The sequence below is a fragment of the Haliotis rufescens genome, unplaced genomic scaffold (assembly GCF_023055435.1).
Source record: "Haliotis rufescens isolate VD_foot unplaced genomic scaffold, xgHalRufe1.0.p SCAF_24, whole genome shotgun sequence".
Taxonomy (NCBI): Eukaryota; Metazoa; Mollusca; class Gastropoda; order Lepetellida; family Haliotidae; genus Haliotis; species Haliotis rufescens.
In genome coordinates this window covers 1569327-1585320 of record NW_025963935.1, presented here as the reverse complement: position 1 = coordinate 1585320, position 15994 = coordinate 1569327, and the positions used below count along the sequence as shown (strand labels likewise).

General features: G+C 38.5%; 1 protein-coding gene across 3 annotated transcripts in view; it reads right to left on the bottom strand.

The window, feature by feature from the left end:
• Positions 1-4364: 4364 nt before the first annotated feature.
• LOC124124600 overlaps positions 4365-15994 on the bottom strand; it is a 30239-nt gene continuing 18609 nt past the window's right edge. For 2 of the 3 annotated variants that reach the window (XM_046487814.2, XM_048401874.1), the window contains 11 exons: positions 15423-15452; positions 13309-13344; positions 12006-12041; positions 11475-11516; positions 9764-9793; positions 8411-8434; positions 7435-7476; positions 7163-7195; positions 5295-5360; positions 4755-4802; positions 4365-4464 (listed from right to left, as the gene is read on the bottom strand). In XM_046487814.2, coding sequence (XP_046343770.2) covers positions 4460-4464; positions 4755-4802; positions 5295-5360; positions 7163-7195; positions 7435-7476; positions 8411-8434; positions 9764-9793; positions 11475-11516; positions 12006-12041; positions 13309-13344; positions 15423-15452 — 392 coding nt within the window. In that variant the 3' untranslated portion in view covers positions 4365-4459. The remainder of the gene's footprint in view (positions 4465-4754; positions 4803-5294; positions 5361-7162; positions 7196-7434; positions 7477-8410; positions 8435-9763; positions 9794-11474; positions 11517-12005; positions 12042-13308; positions 13345-15422; positions 15453-15994) is intronic. The other variant, XM_046487815.2, reaches the window with a different exon arrangement.

Genomic DNA, 15994 nt, shown 5'->3' with positions numbered 1-15994 from the left:
TGTGTGTCAAGTTACAACAAAGGATGTTACCGATGTACTGTATGTGTGTCAAATTACAACAAAGGGTGTTACACTTGTACTGTATGTGTGTCAAATTACAACAAAGGGTGTTACCCTTGTACTGTATCTGTGTCAAGTTACAACAAAGGATGTTACCGATGTACTGTATGTGTGTGTCAAGTTACAACAAAGGGTGTTACCGTTGTACTGTATGTGTGTCAAGTTACAACAAAGGATGTTACCGATGCACTGTATGTGTGTCAAGTTACAACAAAGGGTATTACCGATGTAGTGTATATGTGTCAAGTTATAACAAAGGATGTTAACGATATACTGTATATGTGTCAAGTTGCAACAAAGGATGTTACCGATGTACTGTATGTGTGTCAAGTTACAACAAAGGATGTTACCGATGTACTGTATGTGTGTCAAATTACAACAAAGGGTGTTACCCTTGTACTGTATGTGTGTCAAGTTACAACAAAGGATGTTACCGATGTACTGTATATGTGTCAAGTTATAACAAAGGATGTTAACGATGTACTGTATGTGTGTCAAGTTACAAAAAAGGGTGTTACCGATGTACTGTATGTATGTCAAGTTACAACAAAGGGTGTAACTGATGTACTGTATGTGTGTCAAGTTACAACAAAGGATGTTAACGATGTACTGTATTTGTGTCAAGTTACAACAAAGGGTGTTACTGATGTACTGTATGTGTGTCAAGTTACAATAAAGGGTGTTACCGATGTACTGTATGTGTGTCAAGTTACAACAAAGGGTGTTACCGATGTACTGTATGTGTGTCAAGTTACAACAAAGGGTGTTACTGATGTACTGTATTTGTGTCAAGTTACAACAAAGGATGTTAACGATGTACTGTATGTGTGTCAAGTTAAAACAAAGGGTGTTACCGATGTACTGTATGTGTGTCAAGTTACAACAAAGGGTGTTATTTATATAGTATTTGTGTGTCGATTTACAAAAAGGTGTGTTACTGATGTACTGTATGTGTGTCAAGTTACAACAAAGGGTGTTACCGATGTACTGTATGTGTGTCAAGTTACAAACAAAGGGTGTTACTGATGTACTGTATGTGTGTCAAGTTACAACAAAGGATGTTAACGATGTACTGTATGTGTGTCAAGTTAAAACAAAGGATGTTACCGATGTACTGTATGTGTGTCAAGTTACAACAAAGGGTGTTATCGATGTAGTATTTGTGTGTCGATTTACAAAAAAGGTGTGTTGCTGATGTACTGTATGTGTGTCAAGTAACAACAAAGGGTGTTACCGATGTACTGTATGTGTGTCAAGTTACAACAAAGGGTGTTACCGATGTACTGTATGTGTGTCAAGTTACAACAAAGGGTGTTACTGATGTACTGTGTGTGTGTCAAGTTACAACAAAGGGTGTTATCGATGTAGTATTTGTGTGTCGATTTACAAAAAGGTGTGTTACTGATGTACTGTATGTGTGTCAAGTTACAACAAAGGGTGTTACCGATTTACTGTATGTGTGTCAAGTTACAACAAAGGGTGTTACTGATGTACTGTATGTGTGTCAAGTTACAACAAAGGATGTTAACGATGTACTGTATGTGTGTCAAGTTATAACAAAGGATGTTACCGATGTACTGTATGTGTGTCAAGTTACAACAAAGGGTGTTATCGATGTAGTATCTGTGTGTCGATTTACAAAAAGGTGTGTTACTGATGTACTGTATGTGTGTCAAGTTACAACAAAGGGTGTTACCGATGTACTGTATGTGTGTCAAGTTACAACAAAGGGTGTTACCGATTTACTGTATGTGTGTCAAGTTACAACAAAGGGTGTTACTGATGTACTGTATGTGTGTCAAGTTACAACAAAGGATGTTAACGATGTACTGTATGTGTGTCAAGTTAAAACAAAGGGTGTTACCGATGTACTGTATGTGTGTCAAGTTACAACAAAGGGTGTCATCGATGTAGTATTTGTGTGTCGATTTACAAAAAGGTGTTTTACTGATGTACTGTATGTGTGTCAAGTTACAACAAAGGGTGTTACCGATGTACTGTATGTGTGTCAAGTTACAACAAAGGGTGTTACCGATGTACTGTATGTGTGTCAAGTTACAACAAAGGGTGTTTCTGATGTACTGTATGTGTGTCAAGTTACAACAAAGGATGTTAACGATGTACTGTATGTGTGTCAAGTTAAAAAAAAGGGTGTTACCGATGTATTGTATGTGTGTCAAGTTACAACAAAGGGTGTTATCGATGTACTATTTGTGTGTCGATTTACAAAAAGGTGTGTTACTGATTTACTGTTTGTGTGTCTCGATACCTTGACCAATCACTGTGATGACGAAGAGCAAACAAGAATTCATGGATAGGACACATTGAGGACAACAAAGGCAAATTACATATTGATTATTAACGATAAGAAATGCAATAAGTGATCCTTGTTAGTGCTGGTGGTGTTATCTGATCCTTAATTGGCAACTCTTCGTACCACAAGCTGTGAATAACAAACCTGTTAACCTTTTACGACGGTTTCATTATTACTCCGTTCTCATTTTATGACACCCATGATCGAAGGAGCACATCTGTGTGACTTTATTACTTTGCCAAGATATTGACGTTAAGTTCATGATAGCATTCAGACTTCATACTTCAAGACTTCAAGATAATGCTAATTCAAACTTGGCATGAACGGCTTGGTTTTTATGACTTTTACAGAGCCATAAATTCATAAACAAGGCCTTGTGCATGACATCATTGTGCAGACACTTTATAAGACAATGAACAAATTAGATTACCTATTCGGGATGAAATAGACGTTTATACCCTTATTGTGGTATGTGCTCTTGACATGACAGAAACACAAGTTTTGTGTTCGCAAACGAAAATGTGCTGCATATGTTTACAATGAAAAGAATGTGGGGCATATTCCGTTTTGAGGTGGAACGACAGGAAAATACACAAATGTCAGGCAATGAAAGTAAATGATTCATGTGGCAGCAGGACAATGTCAGAAGAAATCAAGCTCTTCAAGCAAGGGGCAAGGGGTTGTATGCCCGAGTTACCATTGTCACTCAGAATCGGTTGTGAGCAGTCGCATATTATATTCTTGAAACCTAACGCTCGAAGACACTTCAATAGGCACATTTTATCATTAATTAAGCAATTGTATTGATCATGCGACGTTTGCCAAGTGCTGAACGTTAACGTGCCATAGATATGGGCTCGTGTCAGAATGTTGTTGCCCAAATGCTGCATGTTTCTCCATTTGTCATAAGCAGATCGTGGGCCCGATACCAACAAACACATAACGCCGATGATCGGGGCTCTGGACGCTAAAGGGCAACGGCTCCAGCTCAGGACAGATGAGTCAGAACGATGGCATCGAGAAATCGGTAAGATAAGGGACCGGTTGCAACAGGCAATATGAGTACATGCCCAGACGGTGCGAAATCGTCTGCACAGATGGCATTTGCGTGCATGACGTCCACGTGTCATCTTACAACTTACTGCTCACCATTTGAATCAGACGCGTCATCACTGTAATAATCGGTTTCAAGCTAATGTCATTTTTCTGAGGAATCGAGGTTTACCCTCGACTTCCATAACCAAAGGAATTGAGCTTGGAAACCTCCTATTGGGCTTTTTAAGGACGTTAACGTCATACAGCATGATCGGTCTAGGGGTGGGTCCATAATGGTATGGGGTGGTATCACAGTGACTGGCCGAACTGCACTCCATGTTGTCAAGGGCAGAGTCACAGGCCAATACTATCGGGACAATATAATTGCAGCAGACAAGTGGCATTTACATGTCGAGCAACGTTTCATTTTTCAAGATGATAATGCACATGCTCACATTGCACATTGCAAAGCATCCATGTTACGCCACTGCCCTACTGAAACGGTCCGACGTCTAAATTCATCCACCACTCTCAATGAACTCTGCGCACCTCTCACTGATGGGTGGAACAACATGAGCCAAGTTGACATTGGTCGACTTCACAGAAGCATGTCCGGCCAACAGAGGTGGTTTAACCGATATTAATGATCATGGCGTTTGCTACAAAATACAAATTAGTGCGTCACCATCTGATCACCCTAACCATTAGCACCCATTACATCTTATCACCTACTCCCAGTCGGATATTATTATATTATTTCCATTTGCCATTACCATATGGATCGAGCAGAAGATAGGTTTTGATGATTCCAACTATCTTCTACCTTTTTGGCATAGTATACATTAAACATACAACACATGAAATAGTTATCAAACATTATATCCGATATTAGCGTCTGTCTTATTATTATATTCTGGGAGCATTGCAGTGTCCCTATAACAACGACAGAAAGCTTTTTCAGTTTTGTGTCATCAAGATGTTTATTACGTCAGTTTACAAGGACACGTCCAAGGACATCACATCAGGAGACTATCGTGTCCAGCTGATCATTTATTCTGAAAAAGACAAAAACAAATGTCATTTTTACGAACTATGATGTTTAAGACAAATTGTCCTTTCAGATATAACAACAGACTTTAGTGAAAGATATGTCAAAACGTCAAACGCAAATAGTGTGACAACTATCAACAGATATTTGATAGCAACATAGATATAAAGCAGTGTGCGTCAATGCATAGAATCAAAGTTCTATTTTAAATATAATACTTTTAGAGTACTCTGGTTTAAATTGGAGAGACGAAATATTAATATGGAACGGAAACATGTGTTTGTTTGTTTGGTATACTTTGTATTTCTGGTGTCTGTTCCACTTTTATTCCCTTGGATTGTCCAACTGAAAGAGAAAATAAATTGTTCGAAAAACAGGTTGGAGAAAGGCACAAATTCAGGGCAAACACATTCTTCTGAAACCTGACCCCCATCTGTATCATTTTAGACCAAGAGACATCTATTTATCATTATCCGACTCAACTTCAGTTTCAACGTAACTCACAAACTATCTTCCTTGATTACCTTATCCCTATCCCCAATCTGAGCAGGCTGCAGCAAAAGCCATAACGTACTGCGCTGACCTAGTTGGATGCATAACATAATGCCTTAACCGACGTGAATCAACGGAATGGGACTTGGTTTGGCGTCACCATGGTCATAGTAAGGTCATGGCGGAGGAAGAGAAACAGCGGCCGCTTTGTTTAAATGCAGTGTTTTGCTGAGTGCGCTACACAGAGCAACACTTTGTATGTAGTTACAGGGATGACTGTTTTGAAATCAAGTCCAAACATGCAAGTTTGATATAAAACAACCCGCTGTTTCTGTCATTACATACGTTGGATCTCAATTATCTGCTTGAAGAAGGGTTCTTCATATCCATTTCCTTCTTCGTCCCCAGGTGCTGAAGGAAAATAATGAGGAAGTGTTTAAATGTTCTGGTTAAATCCTACTAAACGTACAGTATGTATATTACAAAAGTTACATATAGAGTTTACATTTTTATTAAGGAGTGCATTATAGTGTAATATTTATGAAATCTTCCATCATGATATAATATGTTTTAGAAGTATTGTTAGAAAGAACAAGCTATAGCTGTGATCACATGATACTTCCTTTCCTAAAGATATGGATATGTACGGATGTACTTAAGGGGGTGGGCTTTAAAAAATGACCAAAAAATACAATCTGGAGAAACATGATCTCCTGCCATGGTCGTAATTGATAAACAATTCATTCCCATGTTTAAAAGTGTCACTGGCCTATAAATTTCATCAAGACACTGTGTGCATATATAATCTTACAAACCTCCAGTGACATCAACCGAATGTTCTCTCTCTAGGGTAAAAACTCATCAACAGGCGTGTTCTAATATATCTGGGATTGTTTTCATACAATTTCCGTTCATATAGCAACATATGAGTGTTTATCGGTAGAAATTTATTTTGCATTTGAACACAATGTTGTGAACTGTAATATCAAATGACAAATGCTTTCTTTATATTCCCGAGAATCGAACACGCAACTTGTATTTGTAGCGCTGATAAATCACAATGCTTGTGTCTTTTTCAAGTTACTGTAGGCCAGTAGCAGATATTTTACGACCGTTTCCTAAGGTTCACAGAAAGTAACATAACATGTTGATAAATGCTATTTTAAGTTTCTTTGATCGAGTTATCAGTAAACTAAAATACCTAAGCTGGAACTTTTATCAGATTTAAAACCCTCATCATCGGGATAAAATCTCGTGACTGACGCCCTCGGTTTTATCCCTCCGATTCAGGTTGTAAAGCTCATAGACATACCTTATGTGTTTTATCCTACACATAAATAATTCGATGACATTTACAACAAAGAAAGTTTTATATCAACTTGTGCATCACGATATGTAGATAAATTCAAACTAAATACTAAGTCTCTCAATTAAAGTAAAAAAGCTTGCCTAGAAAATATTTTACTTGTCGGGACTTTATTTTTCGAAATGTGAAAACCGAGTGTAAAACATTGTATGTAGCCCGATTTCATTCTGAATGGATAACTTTTTTTTTTTAAATCGTAGGATGAAAAACAATTCTCAAACAAAAACCCCTGTTTTGTACAATTCTTTTCGTAAGAGTCACATTATAAGATGGGTTTTTTTACCCCCAGACTATTTGCCATGTGTACTTTCAAATAAAGAATTTATTTATAATAGTCTTGAATACCTTCAGAAAACCTCCTATCGATGTTTGAAATTGCCCAATCATCTCATAGAAATAAATTCCTCGGAAAATATTTTTAGCATTAAACAGTGCGACTAAGTTTGGTTTATTGCTTTTGTTTTACACAAAGTCTGATTCGTATCCTCATGGCCTCCACGGGTAGACTGTCAGGCACACACGACACTGACTGTAAATGGCCTTGTTCTTTGAATATTGAGAGGTCATGTCCACTTCTGCGACTACCGGGCGGTCGGGTAGCCTAGTGGTTAAAGCGTTCGCTCGTCACGCCAAAGACCCGGGTTCGAATCCCGACATGGGTACAATGTGTGAAGCCCATTTCTGGTGTCCCCCACCGTGATATTGCTGGAATATTGCTAAAAGCGGCGTAAAACCATACTCACTCACTCACTCATTCTGCGACTACCAATATCTGAACACTCAGCTGCTGCTTTCATTTCATCCAATGAATGAATTCCTAAGATGTATGTGATTGGCATGTACCTACCATCAGCGCGATTCCAATGCGTATATGCACTCCCTGTAAGGTAAAGACAAATATAAATAGTCTCTTCTGAAAATTAAAAGCATAAAAAGTAGTCATGTTTCTTTTCTCTTATGAAATTTCCATTGACAAATTATAAATGAACTTTCTTTACAAAAACATGAGTATTCTTTGAAGTTTTAATCATTTTTTGTAAAGATTTCATCTTAGCATTTTAAAATTGACTTTGCCTCTTAAAAATGTTTTAGTGTTTAGCATATACGCAGAATGGTCACCCTGTGATTTCTCCAAATCTTCATCCTCTGTTCCCTTAATATCTGAAAGTCATAATAATTAAACAGTGTCTCAGCTGAAAAGTAATTAAGAACAATGAATTTCATATTTTGTTAGTTTGCAACACTATATGAAGTCAATTCTTATAAATCCGTATTTTGAAGTTTAATGAATACATTTTTACTGTGACAATTTACGCTAGATTTACCAGCAACACTATCGATTGTTAATCAACAGGAGTTAATTGCAGTAATTTAACATCAGAAATGACTTTTTATAAACATGTTAGTTGTTGGAATTTTGTTGGATTCAACAGCTTTAAATTAAATAGAAGCAGTGTTCATTTGTTCATTTGTCCCCTTGAATTAATTTTCACACATTGGATGTGAAATTAATTATTGAACATCCGCTGACATCATGCTGTAACGTGGGTCCTAAATGTTAAGTAATCGTCGAATATTGCCGATCCTAACGAACGTGATAACGTGATAAGCAGGTAAGACCAGAGACAGTTGTTCCAGTCTGGGATTTCATATGAAGTAGTTCCGGTGAAAAATCACGTAAACGTCAAATTGTGACGTTTATACTTCATCACTTTTTAAAAGTTTCTTGAGAAATATACGGGTTTTGTGATCAGCAAATAAACCAATCACATGATCGGAAATCCCTTAAACGTCAAAATAAGAATTTATTTTATCTTACTTTTCTCTTTTATAAGTCACCATATATGCACATCAAATATTGACAATATAGTACTGTGATAGCAGACGCAAACACCATGATACCATTAGGTCATTTACATTTTTTTTTCATATCTGTGAAAAGGTCTCATGAATAACAGGAAAACATACTTTTATTCTTGATATAGCTATTTTAATGTGCCAGATACTGCTGATATATTGTACAATGCCATTCGTCAGAATAAATATTTCGCTTGTTTCAAAAATGCTTTCAATAATTGGTTGTAGATTTACTTACTGTCATTATCTTCTTTGCCAAACGCTGAAAGAGAGTAACATTAATTAATAGTGTGTCTCACAAAAATCGTAATGCGTTATGGATAGTCATAGAGTTCATGAATTCAGTAAATGTTCTCGATCTGAATACATGTGCATTTAGCACACAACCAGAGAGGAGTGAGTGAGTGAGTATGGTTTTACACTACTTTATATAGTACTGTATAAATATGCAAATCAAGACATCAAGTGGGGACTACTTTCAACAGTATTGCCTTTATGCAGTGCCCGATTGGGCAATAGCCTACTTACGTACGTTTCTAATACGTTTAGTTAGGGGTTTACGTACTGATGTGGGTTTCTCGAGACAAACATGGATGGAAATCATTTCCCACAATATGATAATATTGCAATTAACTCAGTCATTGATTTCATACGTGGTTTCTAAAATTAACCTTTTGAGCGAATCGTCGATTTTAGAATTACATGAAATGGTAGGAGATCATTACTCTTGTGTGTTTCCACAATGTAAATATCATATGTTATAGGAATAAAACAATTGATTTATTATTACACAATTCCTATTATAACAAATGTAGGTTAAAACGTGTACCAGACAAGGTTGACAACCTAATTCCGAAACTATCAGGTTTTAAACAGGATATCGTGTAATTGTTCCGGCAAATATTGTTACTTTCCTTCAGGAACACGATCGTAGCGCCGTGTTCGCACAACTTTGCAGCAGGAAGTCCATGATGACTGCTCAATTATGGAGCTGCCAATCCATGATCTGACGCTAACAAAACACTATGACATTGTTTAGTCACTTAGTTTCGTTTGTCAAAGGCATGAATGGAATAGTGGATATAGGGTCTGCCCTGAAAGCAGAAATCAGGTTGTTCGATCCCCTGGCTGCTTAAAACAAAAGGCGTGAAAAAATGGTACATGTATATGTAGGTCTTGTTACCCTGCGCTCAGCATTATTGGGACAAATCAGTATCATTGTGTCTGAGTGGTGTATATTAAACTGCAGCATGTCACCTCAGGTGTCTAACATTATAAGACCGGCATAAGTCTGGACTTGTACAAGCAGCAACACATACGTGCATGCACGTCGCTGTATAAGTGAAATAATCTTGAACACGACGTTAAACTCTATTTAATATCTCGAGCACAATTATCTTGTATTGGACGTGAAATCGGGAAACGGGTCTCTTTGCATGTCCTTTATTCCAATGCAGGCGGTTACCGTACCAAGACACAAAGTTTGTTCGAACTTTGACCCCACAGAAACTTGGACCAGTAAGCAACCTTTTGTTTGGGGCATTGTAACAGCTTTGCGAAAATTTATATTTGATTTTATATTCATTCTTACCTATTAGCATATTGTTGATCATTCTCCCAACTGAAAAAAAGAAAAAAGAAAACAGTGTTACCCAGTAATCAGCAATCTCTGATGTAGTTAGTGTATACCAATACCTTTCATCAAGTTAAAACTTGAAATCGACCCATGAAGATCCAGTGTAGAATAGGTATTCAGCAACCCATGTTTGCCGTAAAAAGTGACTATTCTTGTCGTGAGAGGCGACTAACGGGATCAGGTGGTCAGGCTCGCTGACTTGGTTGATGCCTGTCATCGATCCCAATTACGTGGATCATGATGTCTATCACTGGATGGTCTGGTCAAGACTCGATTATTTACTGACCGCCGTCATATGGCTGGAATATTGCTGAGTGCGGCGTTAAACAACAAACCAAACCAAAACCTAAAACTTGAAATCAGAACACCAAATATTCAAATTCAAAGCATAAAATAACAATGTTTCTACATATCACATTAATACAAGAAAAATAGTGATTGACTCTTCAAACGTGCTGCAAGTGCCAAGTAACAAGTGGCATTAACACCAGCTCCCCAGCGCCGCGAAAATTTGGCGTCTGATCGTCAGGCCAGCGTCTAGACGATCTGCCATTGGAAGTAAAAGGTAAAAAAAACAATAAGAAGTAGATGAATTGATAACTGAGAATCAGTGTTAAACCAAGCCACTAAATCTGAAACTCATATATTTGGGTGGAGTAGGGTTAGTTTCACTTTCAACAAATTAAGCGCATACATGAAAACTGTGTAATGATGAAATCTCGGAACTCTTTTCTTGGACTCCCCATTAACTGAAGGTGAAAAATTCAAAATATTTCAAACGTAAAAACATTTCATGGTCTGAGATTCTGCATCTCTTCTGAACGTTTCAAGAACCACTTGTCTTATATACGTTCTGAGAATAATTAATTAGGCCTTGCTTATTTGTTGTCAGAAATAGTGTTAGTAGTTTTGACGACTAGAAGGGTTTGGTGGTACATTTGCTGGAAGACGTATTACCTCGTGAGATCAGTGTATCTTTGTATTTATCGTAGTTTAAGGGTTGAAGACCGGAAGATGTGTATAACTGTATCACACTACAATTCAAAGTGTTTAGTAAAAATATATTCAAATTCCTTTTTTCCCGAAAAACAAAAACATTCTCATTCGAACAGAAAATAATCATGTCCCTGTTTTCATTGTAAAAGAAAGTTATTCATCATTAACATTTAGATGTCCAAAGAATACGTTTCGTTATTTTAGATACTTTTTAACAAATAACAATTGAGTAGCTTGGAAAAACATTTAGCTCCAGCAGTAGAAAAATGCTCTTTGCAAAACAAAATCCTGCCTGCATTTTGGAAATTGGACTTGTGTCGTGTTTTAATTATTGTTATGACTTCCATAACTTCTAGACTCGTATCTTGGCGAAGTGTATCATTACACCCTCATGCTGTGTTTTTTTGTTTGTTGTGTAACACCATACTCAGCAACATTAAAAAATCTATGAAGGTAAGCCCGTAAATAACTGAACATGGACCATAGAATGTAGTATTTGATAGTGTGCGAAACGATCCACGGGTCAGATCCATTTATCGCCTCTTGCACCATTCTAACGACTTAGTCTACACGATTACTTTGTGGCAATTTGGTGCAGTGTTTAGAAGACCTTTGATTACAAAACAAAAGAAGAAGTATTTGCCAATCCTTCCCGCCAGTTCGTACTCACTGTCAAAGTCATCTCTGAGTGGACATGCTGTAACTTTGAAAACTGAAATAAGAAAAAGAACAATTACACACTCCTTATGGTTACACCAAGGTGATAGTATTATCAACGAAATGAAATGAAACCTTCCCTACATTTGTTACAGTCGTCAATGAACGCATTGTGTGTTTAATTCAATGTAAAATATGAACATGTCTATAATAGTGGGTGAGTGAGTTGGTTTTAACGCCGCTTTTAACAGTATTCCAGTTATATCACGGCGTGTCAGCTTAATGTGGGAGGAAAGCCCCAAGTGATTTAGGCCTCAGACGTTTTCCACTTCGGTGAAACTGACGAGCACGTGTATGGTGCTGACAAACCTAGAAACATGATCGGGGTGAACTGGGATTCGAACCAACAATCTTAGGTTCCTGGCATGCCCAATGGACGCAACTCTGCACAGCGAATCACGGCGCCTTAGATGACAGGGCCACCCGTGCCCCCCATGTCTATAATAACTAGTTGAGTGTCGTCATCATGTCTGAAAGTACATACCATTTCTGAGCTCTTTAAGCGTAAAGCCTTTCCACACTGAAAGAATAACATAAGCTCAGTACACGTTATTATTAGCTGTCATTATTTTCAATGCAGGTTTGTGGTCACACAAGCATCTGTATTTAGAAGTGCCATGTGTAACCTGAAATTGTTATCTGAACTTGAGGCTGAAAGAGTGTGAAGGTAAATATATACTGTAATACGTGAAATTAATGCGTCCCAAAAAGAATGCGACCGCTGGCCCCTAGTCAAAAATGCGACTCAATATGAATGCGACACACCCTCCTCTCAAGCATCAGTGGATTTATATCTAAACAAAACGTCCTCTATCATGTTTACAGGAGAATCCTCACCTTAATCAAACCTTACATTAATCCAATCACACACAAATAGCACCGCTTATTAGCGCTGAGTAGAGTACTTCAGCTAACACAAAACGTGCGCGCTGGCTCGTGTCGGCCTTTGGTGTAGTCGGTGTTGGGTGGCTTCTGGCTGGTGTGATAAGTGATGACAAGAGTGAGTAGAACGCTTGTCTTCACCCCAGCAGTATCAATTTATAGGTGAGGTGAGGTGAAATGGGGTTTAACGTCGCGTCCAAGATTATTGCACTTATATAGCGACGTGCATGCACGTGTATGTGTGTGTGTGGCTGCTTGTACTAGTCCGGACTGATGCCGATTTATAGTGCTAGCTCACTGAGATACCATGCCGCAGTTTAACATGAATACCCCACTCAGACACAGTATACTGACTCCGAGCCGACCAGTCCTTGTTTTAGCCCCTTAATGCCGAGCGCCAGACAGGGTAACAACAAGTACAATCTTTTAACGTCTTTTTGTATGACGCGGCCCGGGATCGAACCCTGGACCTTCCGCTCTCCGGGCGGACGCTCTGCCACAAGACCACGGAGGCGGTCATCAATTTATAGGATGAATTTAGTGATTGAATGACATTGTTAATGTACTCATGCACAAGTGCTGCTCAATAAACATTGATGTGGAATACATAGTTGTTTGTTTTCAGCGTGTGTCTACGTTGGTATTTCTGCTATCCAAAATGTCTTATTGTTGATATAAATGCGATGTTTAATAATGCGAGCAAAGACCTCTCGCATTTTTCGCATTTAATTCACGCTCGCGTTAATTTCGCGTTTTACAGTAAGTATGCGTATTTGGTGAAAAGTTGAAAGTGTTACCTTGGGACATAACTAATATTGAACTCATACAGCCATTGTAGATACATACATCTATTATACAGAGGTTCATACTAAACAAATTCTATAGCTGTTTTGTTTTGTACCCACTTTCCAGTTGTTGATCCAATGGTAACTGAAGAAGATCTGAAACAATAAAAACAAAAAAGTTAACTTCACTAATGTATTTTCCTGCTCTTAATGTCAACGTAATGGGCGTGAAAATGTGTTGACCAGAGCATTAAGTTTGTTAGTTTGTTGTTTAACACCGCACTGGGCACTGTTCCGGCTATATGATGATATCTGTTAATAATCGAATCTGGATCAGGAACATCCAGTCATTGATATCATGACATTCGATACCATTGGGATACTATGACATTCATCAACCAAGTCAGCAAGGCTGACGACCTGATCCGGTTCGTCTCGTCTTTCGACAAGCATGGGTTGCTGAAGACGCGGAATCTTCACGGGACCCAGAGCATAAAGAAGCAGCTATGACGGTATGCAAAATTGAAAATATAACGTGACACGTAAGATATATACTCTCTCAAAAAAGAAACGCATATAACAATTTTAACTACAAATTTCTTTTTATTTTGACACACTGTGGACAAGTTAATAGCAAATGAAATTTGAAGAAATTTTACACAGAAAATGTCAAGGTATCACTGTTTAATAAGACATCGGAAAAAGGCAGTTTACACATTAACGTTTGATGGCGCTGAAGTCAGTACGACCACCATTGGCGTTCAGAACTGCGCGACATAGAACGAACTAGTCTCTAAATCTGATGTTGCTGCAATGTAGCCCACTCTGCCTGTAGTGCATGTACTAGTTGCTGGAGTGTCTGGGGCTGTGGGTTACGCTGTCGCACCCGCCTGTCCAGGACATCCCAAAGATGTTCTAGTCTGGTGATCTGGAGGGCCAGGGCAGCACATTGATTTCTCATTCTGGAGGAAGGCCCTCGTGACACGTGCCGAATGAGGTCTGGCGTTATCCTGCTGGAATAGCTCCCTCTGGCGGTTGATAATGGGAAGGAGGTGTGGACGAAGGACGTGATCGCAGTAGCGTTGCGCTGTCAGGTTGCCTTGCATCAACACCAACTCACTTCTTCCAGTGTGGGATATGGCACCCCACATCATCATGCTGCCCCTGCCGAATCTGTCAACCTGGGGGACTCAGGCGTCGGCAAAACGTCGTCTGTACACCCGCATTCTTCCATGGCATCGTTCCAACAGAAATCTCGATTCATCGCTGAACCAGATTTAACGCCAATTCACCAAATTCCAAGCCTGAACGTTTGTACACCATTGAACGCGACGCATAACGGGGCCAAAGTAGGTGCTTCTTGCTCTTAAACCTGTCTCTCGTAGTCTGTTCCTGACAGTCTGTGCAGATATCCTTCTCATTCCGGGTATTTGGCTAGTGGTAGTGGTCGCTGTAACTGTTCGCTGACGCAGGTGATGTACCTATCTTGCGCCGCAGTGGTGACTCGAGGACGTCCACTTCTAGGTCCATCTTCCTCCAAGTTCTGCTGCCGATATCTCTCCAAGAGACAAGATATCGTGCTTTGGTGAACATTCATTCGACAGGCCAACTGTAAGTTGAGGTGGTCCTGCTACCAGGAGACCTATGGCGATGTTACGATTGGCGCGGCTCAGTCTTGGCATTTTGTACTCTTCACAAACTTCCAAATAAAGTGAATGAAAAAAGATGGAGATCGATCTTTTATACTCATCCACGACACGATGTGATCCCCGAGTTTCCCGCGCATTGCACGTGCAATACGTGTTCGGTGACATTAAATGCGTCTATCGAAAATCATGCATTAACATACGGGATGTTCATGCGGGATTCGTTTGGATATGACGTTTTAAGACAAAAACACCAGAGAAATCATAAACAAAGCAAATATATTTGAAAAACCCACCCGGTACCAATACATTTCTGCATCAAATTACCATTTTCGTTATGCGTTTCTTTTATGAGAGAGTATATTTTTTACTGTATTTATTTAGGGTCACTTTCGTAAATTATGATTACTTTATCACAGCAGCTTGTAACCTTGGTAACCAGACCATTTTTCTACAAGCCTGGCTGCTGGGGCCTGTTCTATCCCGGAATCCACATAAGGATGAAAACATTGAATAACGGGACATCTCCTTCACTACCATTGTGGAATACACCTTGCAAACTGCTCCCCTTATTCAATAAGTACTCACCGTCAAAGGGCTTGAACTTTTTTTTCTGAGCTGAAAGAATTATAAACTGTCATTACAAACTGTCCCAATTCTTACCAAATAGCTCATACTTTTGCATGCTTACTGATTGCAGATGATCATTGTTTTATTACTAAAGTCAGTGTGAATGATTGGCGTTCTCACCTAATTTGGCTATAACTATCAAGATTGATAAAACGAAAGTGATTATTTTAAGAAATGATGATAAGTTAAGGAAGCAAGAAGCCTGGTGTGTTGGAGATAGACGGTTAATGATTTTACCATATAAAAATTATTCGAGATTTCCCTTCTCAAATATGTTTTCTTGGTCAAAAGCGGCTCCAAATATTGTTAAAAGGGCAGTTAAAGTATTGTCTTCAGATAAAATATTTGCAGTCAGACTTCTTAATATATCTCCGGGAGTTGTCATTTGATGTTTTGCAAATATGTATTGGATATAAATTATGAATGTACAAATATTGCCGTTTTAGCTGAAATTGGCAGCAAATATATGTTGGTTGATTAATCGTTAAATACTATTGTTAAATACCTGTATAAACTTTTGGAGTTCCCGG